General features: G+C 33.7%; 1 protein-coding gene across 7 annotated transcripts in view; it reads left to right on the forward strand.

Annotated features, from left to right (window-relative positions):
* Gls (glutaminase) overlaps positions 1 to 13,151 on the forward strand; it is a 72,058-nt gene that overhangs the window by 17,270 nt on the left and 41,637 nt on the right. For all 7 annotated transcript variants that reach the window (XR_015628463.1, NM_012569.4, NM_001109968.3 and 4 more), the window contains 4 exon segments: positions 2,264 to 2,393; positions 3,517 to 3,596; positions 5,283 to 5,446; positions 11,464 to 11,522. Coding sequence is in view for 6 of the 7 variants with exons in the window: in NM_012569.4 (NP_036701.3) it covers positions 2,264 to 2,393; positions 3,517 to 3,596; positions 5,283 to 5,446; positions 11,464 to 11,522 (433 nt within the window). In the remaining variant the exon portion in view is untranslated.

A 13,151-nucleotide genomic window follows, 5' to 3' on the forward strand; every position in this document is an offset into this window, starting at 1 on the left:
ACAGTGAGAAACCAGTATCGTATGTGACTATTTAAAGCATGGGTAAATGAATTGTATCATTTAAAAGTTGGAGGCTGCCTATGCCTATCTTTGAAGTCATTATTTTTATATTACTATTCATTAAAGTTACAAGAGGAAGAAAATATTTGTGTTAACAGCAAATTCTTTATTCACTTGTTCATTCTTTGTTAAACTATAGAAATATAAGAACTGTTTTTAATGTATGACCATATTTTAAGAATTGTTTATTTAGAGACAGCAAATGGTTTACATTTGTAATTATTTGGTTTTCTAAAACCTTAAATATTACTTAATAGTAAAAAATTATGTGAGGAAAAAATTTGTAATATATTAATATACATTGTATTTGTAAGACCTAGTTGTCAAGAAAGTAATGGTGCCCGTGGAAAGGCAAAAGTATTTTTCCTCAGAATTCATTTTAAATAACTTCTATTTTCTAGTACACTGATGAGATCTATATTAAAATAATTTCCACAAAAATCTTTACTATTTGAACACCTGTCATTATGTGTAGTTGGAGTCTTCTGAAGGCTGAAGTTTTATTGGTAACTTAACCCATTTAAGGCTATTTCCACGTGGTTTTTACAAATATGCTAGAACAAACAAACACCATACCCAAAGTTGTGTGCAGTGTTCTGTTGACTGTAAATACTCTCTAAAGGTGGTGATTAGTTTTCTTTGTTTATTTTGAGATTTATGTGTATGGTGTTTTGCCTGCATGTATGTCTGAGCACCACATCCATACAATGCCTATAGAGGCCTATAGAGGGAATGTGTCTCCTGGAATTGGTGTACCGGACAGCTGTGAGCTGTCATGTGGGTGCTGGGAATTGAACCAGAGTCTCCTGGAAGAACAGTCAGTATTCTTAACCACTAAGCCATCTCTCTAGCCTCTTGAATAGTTTTAAATATTTAAAATATTAGTGTGTGTTGGGGTTTTAGTGGGGGCAGGTAGTAGTGAGTTGATAATTTAAATTTGCTTGGTATTTCTCATTTTATTTGTAACTTCTTGAAAATGAAACTTACTTAATTTAAAAATAAATAGTACTTTTTAGGAATTACTTTTAGCTTTCTTATTTGAGAAAGGTATGCTAGTAATTTTTTCCTTCTAACTTCGATTTTTGAAAATTGAATTTTAGAAGCTGTTTGAGATATTTAAAGGTTAAATATTTAATCAATGATAATTTTATTAGTACATTTCCTGGCTTCTTAATTTCATTTGCTTGTCTGTGAAGCAGAGAAATTCTTTAGAAGGTATTGGTATTTTTAAGGTTAAGATCATTAATAGTGCCCATTGTTTTTCCTTTTCCTTAAAACATTATTTATCTGTAAGGATTATAGTTATGTAAATAACTTTCTCATAGCAATGATCTGACTTCAACATTTCTTTCTTTTAAATCTTATTATGGGACTTGCCTTAAAATATTATAGTTGGTGTTGCATCTTGATGTTCATGTGTAGTGATTGGTCTTTCATAAGTTAAATGCCCCGTGACTGAATTACTGATACTCAGAAATCTTAAGACGGTTTTTAGCTCAGAATTTAAAATGTACTATGACACACAAACTTCTTTAGGTCACACTAACATTAGGTTTGGCTTAATCCTTTTCAGAAGAAAACAGAATATTGGTTTATATCAGTGTCTTTGAAATGTTTTTTAACAGTGAAAACATTTCTGTAATGTTACATATATACATATATATCTTGTTTTGGTTTTATATAAAATACTACTCAAATTATAAACATGTCAACATGTATTTACACTTAAAAAATTGATGAATGTGACTAAATCAAATTGGTTTTATTTTTCAAAGTGTTATTCAGGAAAAACGCATTAAAATATTGTCATTTTTGTGAAAATTACCCAGTGATTATATAGGAGCTAAGAAAGATATGTCAGAGGTTACTTAATATTGAAAAATATTCATAATCTCATTTGTGGTGTTTTAAAGGCTGATTTTTGTTAACCAGATCTCATGTTGAGTATTTATTAATTCTGGTAGGATGCAAATTTTTTCCAATACTTAAACCTCAGAGGATGAATTACATTTTAGTATCTGACAAAATTTTAGGCATGTTTAATTTATTTCTTTGTTCAGGATAAGCTAGAAGGAAAGAAAACATAGGAAGAACATGTTTTAAATTTGACTTGTATAATTTTATGATTTAACAATATATTCTCCTATTAAGTGGATGCCGATAACTGAAAGGTACCCACTCTGTTTTCCATCACATTTCACAGGTGTGTTCAAAGCAACATCGTTTTGTTAACACAAGCATTTAGAAGAAAGTTTGTCATCCCTGACTTTATGTCTTTTACCTCACACATCGATGAGTTATATGAAAGTGCTAAAAAGCAGTCTGGAGGGAAGGTAAGGTTTGGATACACATATTTTCCTAATATAAAATGTTTTATATAAAGACAATAAGCCTGAATATTTTGTGTATAAATTAAGAAACTCAGTGGGTCGAGCCTCTAGATTTAGTGCTTTTTAAATCACTATAACTATTTAACCCTTTGTTATTCTGCCTAGAAAGAAACCAAGTTTAAAGTTTTGGAGCAGTGAGGGTTGGATATTTGAGGTAGAGTTTCTCTGTGTAACAGCTCTGACTGTCCTGGAACTTGCTTTGTAGACCAAATTGGCCTAGAACTCAATAGAGTTCTGCTTCTGCTTCTTCTGTCCTAGGATTAAAGGCATGTGCCGCCATTCCTAGCTAAAGTTTCTGTTTAAATTCAGAAATGACTAAAGTGGCTTCATATTTTCAAATTAATAAAAATGACTTTATTTGATATTTCTGCAGATTTGATACCCATTAATGTTAGAAATAGTAAACTATTTCTAGTTTTTAAAAATAATATAGGGAAAGCCAAGCATTGTTGTGCCTACCTGTAACCCTAGCATCATATAGGATTGACAGAAAGGAGGATCAGGAGCCTTCACAGTGTAAGCAAGTTTGAGACCAGCCTATCAGCCTGTGCTGTAGAAGAACTTGTAACACCCTTACCCACCCTACCCTACCAACTACAACATCAGCTTTAGGCACTGCATTCATTAGTACTCTCAACCAGATACTCCAAATAGTAGCAGACTATTTTAGATAACCTCAGTTTTATAAGGTTGGTTTCAAGCTTTTATTTTTTCTTAAAAGTCTTTAAGTTCGGGTTGGGGATTTAGCTCAGCGGTAGAGCACTTGCCTAGTAAGCGCAGCAAGGCCCTGGATTCGGTCCCCAGCTCCGGGAAAAAAAAAGGCTTTAAGTTCTTGTTTTAAATTCTTTGCATTTTTAAGAAGTAAGATTGCATTGGAAATCAGAATGGTAGAAAAGTCACCTAATGTCATGCAAATACTCAAAGTTTATAGATCAGTGTTCTTAGTTTTTATAAGCATCATTAAGACAGGCTAAGTCAGTTCCTTAACACTAAAACAACTAGCGATTGGTGAGCGCAAACACTGCCTATATTGTATCTCTTAACAACTTTCTAATATTTTCGATAGGTTGCTGATTATATTCCTCAACTGGCCAAATTCAGTCCTGATTTGTGGGGTGTATCTGTTTGTACCGTAGATGGGCAAAGGTAAGTCTATTTTAAAGTCTGAAGAACAGTTTTAAGTCTTGAATTTTGTTTAATAAGTTAGAAAGGAAGATAATTTTTATTTTGAGACTTTTTTAAAACCTAGTCTGGCCCTTGAACTCACTGTGCAACTAACTAAAGCTGGCCTTGAAGTTATATAGCATAATCTAACCATTATTCATCAATAATTTGTCAAGTAAAAGTCAGTTGGTAAAATACAGTCTTTTATAAATACGTGAAAACCGTATTTGAGAAGTGCTTGTATTTTAAGCAAGCTGCTGACAAATGAGGTTTCTTAGAGAATTATCAGAAAGTCTTATGATGAGGGAGAACTATAAAGAGAATGCTTTGTTTTTGTTTTTGTTTTTTTTTTTAATCTAAATTAAGAAAGACCTTTGGAAACGTGCTAAACTATGAGAATCTTTTTTCAAGAACGGTACTTTCTGGGCTTGGGAGATGATGTCTTGGTGGATAAAGGATTTGGCTTACAAATGTGAAGGCTGGACTTGGAGTCTGGCACAGAATCTTGGGCAAATGTAGTGGCTCCCTAAAATTCCAGCAGTTGGGAGGAAGACAGATCTCTGCAGGCTGGCTAGCAAAACTGGGGAATAGCCAAGCTCCGTGTTCAGCAAGAGACCCTGCTTCAATAAACTGGAGAGCAGCAGAGGAAAGATTGGTGTTGGCTTCCTCACAGTTGTGCACACACATGCACCTGCACTTATGCAAAAATGTCTACACAACTCAATGCTCAGTCTACTTTAATTTAGCTGCAAGTCAGACATTAATGCTTCATTGTCCAGCTCTAATTTGGATGTCAGAAAATTATGCCATTTCTGATTGTTCCACTGAAAAAAATTATCTTACAAATACAATCCTTCTTTTAAATTACTTTTTAAAATGAAAATACAGCTTAACATAAAAATGTATACAACTGTACGCTGTATATACAGCTTGATGAATTGATATTGATATCATTTCATTCCTTTTTTTTTTTTTTCTCCAATTTTAAATTGGTTTCTTTATGTAGCTGGGCTTACCTAAAGCTTACTTTGTAGCTCAGGCTATTCTCAGACTTTATGAATTCACACCTCGTGTCCATTTGATCACAGGTGTGTTCCACTGTGCCTGGCAGTACCCTAGAGCTTACTAAGACTCGTCTGGTCAACGTAGAATTTTAGACTTCCCTTTTTTATCTCTTTTTTAATTATCTAATCTGAATTATTCCTAAGTTATAATAAAAAGAATGGTTTTTTATTATAATTAAACATGTTAATTTTTTAAGGAGTAAATTTTAAAAGGGCAGTTTACTCTGAAGTAGAAGGAAAATTATTTAATATCTAATAAAACTGTTACTCTGTTGAGTACTTTAAGCTTTTATCATTTTTTTTGCACTGTTCCTTTTAAACATAATCTTTTTTAATGTTTACATTTGTTATGTGCTTGTGGAGAGCAAAGGATAACAGGTAGGGATCTATTCTCTTATCATGTCGGTCCCATGTAAGTCAGGTGGTGGCCACCTTTACTACAGCAGCATATGGCAAGCCATCCCTCTAATGTTGAAGTAAACATTTATGCTTGAATTACAGGGAAGTACTTATAAATTAGAATTAATAATACAGAAGAACAAGTCAAATCATGCAGGTAACAGTTTTAGTTGATGCTAATTGTTTTTTAAATCTACTTTAATAGGCATTCTATTGGAGATACCAAAGTTCCCTTTTGTCTTCAGTCCTGTGTAAAGCCCCTGAAATATGCAATTGCTGTCAATGACCTGGGAACTGAGTATGTGCATCGCTATGTTGGGAAGGAGCCAAGTGGATTAAGATTCAACAAGCTCTTTTTGAATGAAGATGGTAAGGGATACCTCCAAATTGGCTAGAAAAAGAGATCACTCATTTTTCTGTTTCAATCTTAGTAATTTGAAGTCTGCTTTTGAAGAAACCATTTCTTTTAAAAATTTGCCATAGGATTTCTTTTTTTTTTTTTATCATCTTTAAAGATAGTTTAATCATCTACTTTTTAAAATGGTTATTTTAGGTTATCTTGTGCCATTAGCAAGAGGAGTAGAGAATACATTCTCTAGCTGGGCACACTGCACATTTGTAATCCCAGCAGTTAGGAGATGGAGTGAGGAGGACCAGGAGCTCAAGACCATCCTTGGCTGCATAACAAAGTTGAGGGTAACCTTAGCTACATGAGACATTGTCCATTTATAAGAGCTCATTAGTGTCACCTATCAAGGGTTATATTAATATTTGAAAGCGTCTAGAATTTCTTAAGAACAAGCTAGTGGAATCAGCTAATAGTTCTGGGGTAGTCTTCACTATTATGAATGTATTGTTAATTGTTTCAGTTGAAAGATCCTGTTTGGCAAAGATGAAACAGACAGCTAGATTCAGCATCCTGACCATTTTGAGGCTAGAGGCTCAGACCCTCATTTGCATATAAAATATATGAATCACTCTGTTGAAATAAATGTATGTCTATATTATGAAAGGAAACACAGAAAGGAGATAGCATGGATTTTTCTAACAGAGCAAGTTCTAATAGAGTGGTATTTCTCTTTTCACATGATGTATTAATGTTTCATATACTGCTTTCATACCTGAGGACAGTTCTGTATGGACCGTGGGTAGAAATGTGAGGGTATATTGTATTCATGTACTGTGGCTTTTATGATAGCTAATAGAGTGGGATTTGTTTGTGACTTTGGTCTTTCTCCTTCATAACATTTGTTATTTGAAAGAAATATCTTAGATCAGGTAATTGGATTACTTACTACTCAAGACACGGACGTTCACCGAGGAAGGAAAACAGTGGTAGTCAGTACTTTACTCATAGAGGTTTTAAATCTGAGCGACCTGTACCTCATTCAGTAGGGTTCCTTTTGTGTATCCTGCAGTATGTGTAAGGTTACTAGTTATTTAATGACTTAAGGTACAAAATTGAAGGAAGCAGTTGAAGTTTAGAAAAATTGTAAAAGATAAACTTACGTTTTCTTTCTGTCAAATTAAAAAATTGAAAGGTCTCACTCATTAGTGTTTTATTAGTTCTTCAAATGAAATCACAACTGATACAGTATATATTTTTAAAGCAGTTTTCATCTGTATTTTACCATAATCTTTGAGCTGAGTTTTGAAAATTAACATATATTGGCAATTTCATTTAGGATATTATATTCCAAAATTTCTTATTAGTCTCATTGACGTTCATTCTATTATTTCCAGAAGATAAGACATTTTATAGTATAAGAGATATTTTCCTTTGGAAGGCAAGGAAGAGTAAGCCATTTTGGCAGATATTTTCATTTGGAGGAAGATATTTAAGTATCTAAAACAAATGTAGGAATTTGAATATTAGAAATCTTTTGAGGGGCTGTTGAGATGACTCCGTGGTTAAGACACTGGCTGGGACATACATGCATCCAGGGAAAACATGTGAAATAGCAAATTAACTTTTGAGAAATTTAAAATTTCTATTGGGAGAAAAAAGATAAAATGAAGGTTGGGATAAATGAATTGACATTTATTAATAAACTTTTTGCCATATTCATGAATGGTTTGTAAAAGTATAAGTTACTCATGTCTGTATAAGAAAAATGTGTTGAGAATTCAAGATTTTAGTACTGGGTTCTCATAAGAATTAAAATATAAAACTTAACAAGAGGACTTGTCTATAAGTTCTCAAGGGATGCTGTGCTACTGAGTCTTGGTTTTATATCAGCCCCAAACAGTTTAGAGATCTTTTTCATATTTAAAATTTTACTATGAGACTTAATAGGGAAGAAATAAATGTGTTTGTACCTGTATTCAGCGTTCCATGGTTAAAAGTATCACTCTTGCTAGGTAAGATTATAATAATAAAGACTAAGGTAAGCAATGGTGGTAGTTACTCTGTAATTACATGTACTTTTGAAGAGGAAAGTATAAATAATATGTAATGAGTTGTGCAGTGAAGGGTGTGTGCACACCATACTTTGTGGAGTCACGTATCTCATACTTGTATACAGGTTCCAGTGATCAGACACAGGCCTCAGGCTTGCAGAACAAGCACTTACCCACCAAGCCACCATGCTGCTCCATCCTTTTCTACACTGTAGGGATTAGGTTAGCTGACTAATACTTATATAGCCTTGTTGAGTAATCAATCAGCTTGAGGCTGCAAGGGATTTAGTTCTTGGTATAATTTATTTAGCTAATACTGAAAGATTTACAAACTGCATCTGATACAGGATAGAAGGCAGAGTTAAGCTTTTCATAGTCATGTTCTTCTGATAATGGAATTTAGAAGACAGTTCAAGTTTTGTATATTGGGAATGATCTTTAATCAAAGCCAAAATATTTTATATGTATACAGGATTTGACAAAGAAAAGTGAGTTTCTGTGAGATGATAAAACTGAGGGATTGGGGAAAATGTAGGTGAGCACTATAAAATTGAGCTATGTAGAGTAGCTGTGTGCATATTAAGTGGGAAGTAGAAAGAGTCAAGAATCTTCACGCATAGTTTATTGCAGAGTTCAACTGGAGATTTGTTAAAATGAAGAACCTGTCCATAAACTGAAATGTTTCACGTGTTTAGTTTTCTGGTGTGCCAAATACTTCAAATGGCATCGAGTTGTTATTTCTCTTGCCAGTGAATGTTCAGAAATTTAAAATTGGCTTCTTCACTTCTACCTTACTTCAGAAAACAGCAGGTTCACATTCCCGAGTGTTAAGTAGAGTGCTGTTGCCTTGCAGTAATGCTGCTGGTCTTCACCAGTTTCTACTTTAGGTACCTGACTCTGAACCAGTTGTGGAAGAATCAGTAGATTATGTGCCCTGAAATAATTTGTTGTTCTTTGAGAAAGTCTTGGATGAATTTGTATAGCATTTGCTTGATACTTATCAAATACCTGAGTGTGTGTGGATACACACACATTGCTTACCTTCTAGCTCTAAGAATTTAAACCTGAGACTGCATAAAACAAAACAAAAGAAGTCTGAAATAATAGATTAACAAGGTTTTATATAAGTACATATGTAGAGTAGTTTTACTATCGAGTTCTGTGTTCTGCTTTCCTTGGCTTGGGACTTTTCTTTCAGGTTGATAATATTTAGAAGTATTTTGCTTTTTTTTATTTCATCTTGACGTACATAACACATAATATAGCATTCTTCAGAAAAAGCAAGTGATACCATTTTATATATGTTCAGGGAAAGGATATTTCCTTTGTTAAGCATTACTTGGGAAAGTAAAATCTTAGTGCATTGCAGTGTTTAGATTTTAACAATAAGCTTTGAATTTAGAACTAGTCTTCATGGTACATTACTTAGAATGTAGTTTTTCTTGCTTTAATTAACAATTGTAAGCATTGATGGAGTACAACATGTGCTTTGTACCATAAAAGGATGAATCAAATTGTCATGAATTGTTTCACAGACTTTATTTGTAGCATGAACACATTGTTTCTTTAGCAATTTGAAACTTCTTATTATAATCTAGTAGATAACCTGGTCTTGCTGTCATCTAATTTTAATTTTGTTCTTTGGTCAATAGTTCCCCATTTCTCTCCTACCCATATAGCCATGGTAACAACTATCATTTTCTGTTACTGTAAGTTCCACATTTCTAGAGCCTACATAAAGAAGATTTGTTTTTCTGTATCTGGTTTTACTATTCGTAATATCCTCTGGGTTTATCTGTGTTACCTAAATGAAATGTTTTCTTATTTTTTAAGGTTGCATAATATTTATTATATGCTATATTGTCTTGATTTGTTGATCCACTGGTAGACATATGCATGTCAATCTCATGTCTGAGCTCTGGTGAGTAAGTGACGGAGTGAACACAGAAGAATGATGCCTCCAGAATATAGTCATTATTCCCTTTGCAGACACTCGCTAAGAAGGATTTCTGGATCCAACATGTGCAATTTTAAAGGATGGGTTTTGAATTGTTGTTTCTTCATTGAAGGAAATGGAGTATAATATACACAATTAATCCTTAATTTTTTTAAATGAAAAGTATCTAAAACCACATGCTTTCTCTTACACAGTCTAGATATTTAAGAGACATTAGTAAAGGGGCTAATGGGGTTGGGAGGACAGCAAGAGCGCAGGCAGCATGTGAGCAGAGTATATATAGTATATGTGTATGAAGACACCAAAGTGAAAGCCATTACTTTGTTGATTTAATTTTTTTTAGATGATAAAAGAAATAAGCAGAAAATGTTCTATCTTTAGAGTTAAACTTATTAATAGCAGTTTATTTATTCAGGGTGTACGGTGGGAGGCTATGTGTGCTCTCATCTCTCACTTTTACATGAGTCATGAGCTTGAGAACACCCTGGCTTACTTGCACTGTTTCAGAACAAACAGCAGTAACAAAATATAGAATTCAGTAGCTTTTACTGACTTCATAGGGTTTTGAAATCATCATTCAGTAAATTTGGAACACTGACCAGCTGCAAAAAAATTCCATATTCATATACAGTGATTATTCCCTGTCTTGGGGTTTTGTTTTGGTTTTTGGGTTTTTGTTGACCTTAATCTAGCAATCTATTCTTGTGTAAAGATTTATTTGAGAAACTTCAGATAAATGGAATCACTTAATATTTGTTCTTTTATGACTAATTTTCCTTAGCTTAATATGTATAGGGTTCATGCATGTTGTAGTTTTATTCCCTTTAATATTCAATCATGAATAAGACCAGTTTATCTACCTTTCAGCTGAAGGGACAGTAGACTTATTCGCATATAGCTGAGAGGAATGCTGGGTCCCATGGTGACTCTGTTTAATTAATGTTCTGAGGAACTGTTTGACTGCTTTTTCTTTTCCTTTTGTATTTATTGGATTTTTTTTGATACATTTCAAATGTTATCCCCTTTCCTGGTTTCCCATCTCTATATCCCCTATCCCTTCTTCTATGAGGGTGTTCCCCCTTCCCACCTCGCCTCCCTGACATTCCCCTATACTGGGGTGTCCAGCCTTGGCAGGACCAAGACTTCTTCTCCCATTGGTGCCCAACAAGGCCATCCTCTGCTACATATGCAGTGGAGCCATGGGTCTGTCCACGTTTGACTGCTTTTTCAAAGCTCACAAATTGAGCTAGAGGCTTGACTTGTGGAGTGTAACTTGCTAGATTCAAGAAGACTATAATGTAGTACAGGTTATGTTTGTGCTAGGATTGTCAGGTTCAGTGAGCTTACCCATGAGAAATAAGTCACTTTGACAAATAGAAGTTTGTTAGTTTCTCTTGAGGCAGGTGCTCATGTAGCTTTGAACTCCAATCCTGAGTGCTGGGATTAGAAAAGGCACCTCTATACCTTGCTAGAAATAATGTTTTTAAATTAATATTTTTCCTATACCCTAGAGTTTTGTTCATAATTGCTATGCAGTAAATGGTAATGCAAGTTAAGCTTTTAAAATTCTATTAAAGAATTAAAAGAAAATAGGATTGTGGGTGAACATAAAAGTGTAAGTTGCTTAAAACTTTTAAGGGCACGTGCTGCTCTTTCAGAGGACCCAGGTTTGGTCTTGAGCAGGAACATGGCAGCTCACGACTCTTTAGTCCAGTTCCAAGGGATCTGATAGCTTCTTCTGTCCTCGTTAGACATCAGGTGTGCACGTGGTGCAGATACACACATGTAGGCAAAGACACAGAAATAACACATAACTATGAGAGAGATTCAGTCTCTACTTACATACATAAAGGAAGATTGAGTAAAATGACTGGATTACCAATGTCATTATCAGAACAGAATTCTGGGTATGAACAACTGGTTTGATGTATACCTTACTCCAACCAAGTCTCCCTGTAGAAAAGTATGTATGCATCCAAGGAAGTGGAACCAAGCATTTAAAACAATATTTCATTATCATGTTTTACAGATAAACCACATAATCCGATGGTAAATGCTGGAGCAATTGTTGTGACTTCACTAATAAAGGTAAAATGTTGACATTTCCTTTTAACCTAATAATTTTTTAATAAATAAGGAATAAATATATATTTTGGATTCTTTATGTGGGACTGTGATAATAAGTTTTCTCTTGTAATTAAAAAAATAGTCGTGTTATATTGGGTAAAGAATTTTATTTAACCCCCTACCCACCCAATGTCATTTCAAGGACAAAATGAAAAACATGACTCCCAACCATTAGTTGGGAAAAACATGATTCCCAACTGTTAGTTAACTTCTGGGTATGAAGCTTTGGACAGATTTAAGAACTTTACAGATCAGTGGGAGTTGAGGTGTTTCTTTTTAATGTTTTAAATATTTTTTTCTTTTTTGCTTCTACAAAGAATTTTACTAGAATTAACAGAAGCATTTTACTATATGTTATTTTTATTAATAAATGTGAGAGCAAATGTTCTAATTTAAGTTTAGAACAAAACATTTATTATTTGAAAAACAATAAATGTTTTATAAGCTGGAATCACAGTTCTCATTTAAATTTGTTTCATTTGTTTTACTTATATCATGCCATAAGTAAAAGAAGTAAGACTTCTTCCAATTATTACATTACTTAAGTTTTGATGTTTGCATTGTATGTTGACTTATTTCTGTTAGTGTTGGATTGATTGCCTTAATAATTGGAAGCTAAAGTTTTGAAATAACTATTTCAAAATGGTTCTGTTGTATGGAACTTTCACACAATTTCAAATGTTTACCCATTTTTTTTCATTTTATATTTTTAGTTGTGTTACTTACTAAAATCTATTTTGTGTTTGGGACACTTATATGTTTCCCAGTAAATTTGTGCCTGTCTATTCCAGGTTAGAGCCAAACATAACTCATGGATTTGTACATACATTATTGTGGATGGGGATTACTCTGAATACATGCAAAACGATGAAGGGTAAATTACAGGCTTAGAGCCCAGTTACAAGAATCTATTTAATTGCTGTACTAGAAGTCCTATGTTAACTGCTAGTGAATTTTAAAGCAGAAAATTGCCATCTTAAGAATATATGTATATTTTAGGGCAATGACTTATAAGCGGCCCACTTAATTTTTTAAATTTTAATAAAGTAGATTTATAGCTAGATATTTTTTAATGTAGCTAGTTTATGATCTCTAGTTATATTGAGGTGAAAATTTTTGTAGACAGTAGTAATGCAGTTACATACAAAGAAGAGATCTGCCTTTAGTGTCTTAAGTATAAGCCTAGATAAATGGGCCTTTATCAGAGTTGAGCAGGTAATAAATTAGAACTCAGGAAAGTTAGCCTGCAATCTCTGTCAATGCTTGCTTTTCAAAAAACCACTAGAATGGCTCTAAACCATTTTTGGATCTTCACAAAATGCCTGGGTTCTGATTTTACATACATTTTAATGGGTTCCGTAATCCTCTGAAAGATGATTTGTGGATTCCAGCTTAAAAACTACTGCAGTGGTGGGTCTGTCAGAAGTTCAAGGACCCTCAGCTATGTAGTGACTCAGAGTAGACTAGGAGGATTGAGGTGAGTGTGAACATGCTACAGGAAGTAAGTTCCTGTCTCAAAGAGGGTAGATGAGTAAGACCATGCCACAGGAATTGAGATCCTATCACAAAGAAGGTGGTCACTTTGGAGCA

This window comes from Rattus norvegicus, chromosome 9 (assembly GCF_021556685.1).
Source record: "Rattus norvegicus strain SHRSP/BbbUtx chromosome 9, alternate assembly SHRSP_T2T, whole genome shotgun sequence".
Taxonomy (NCBI): domain Eukaryota; kingdom Metazoa; phylum Chordata; class Mammalia; order Rodentia; family Muridae; genus Rattus; species Rattus norvegicus.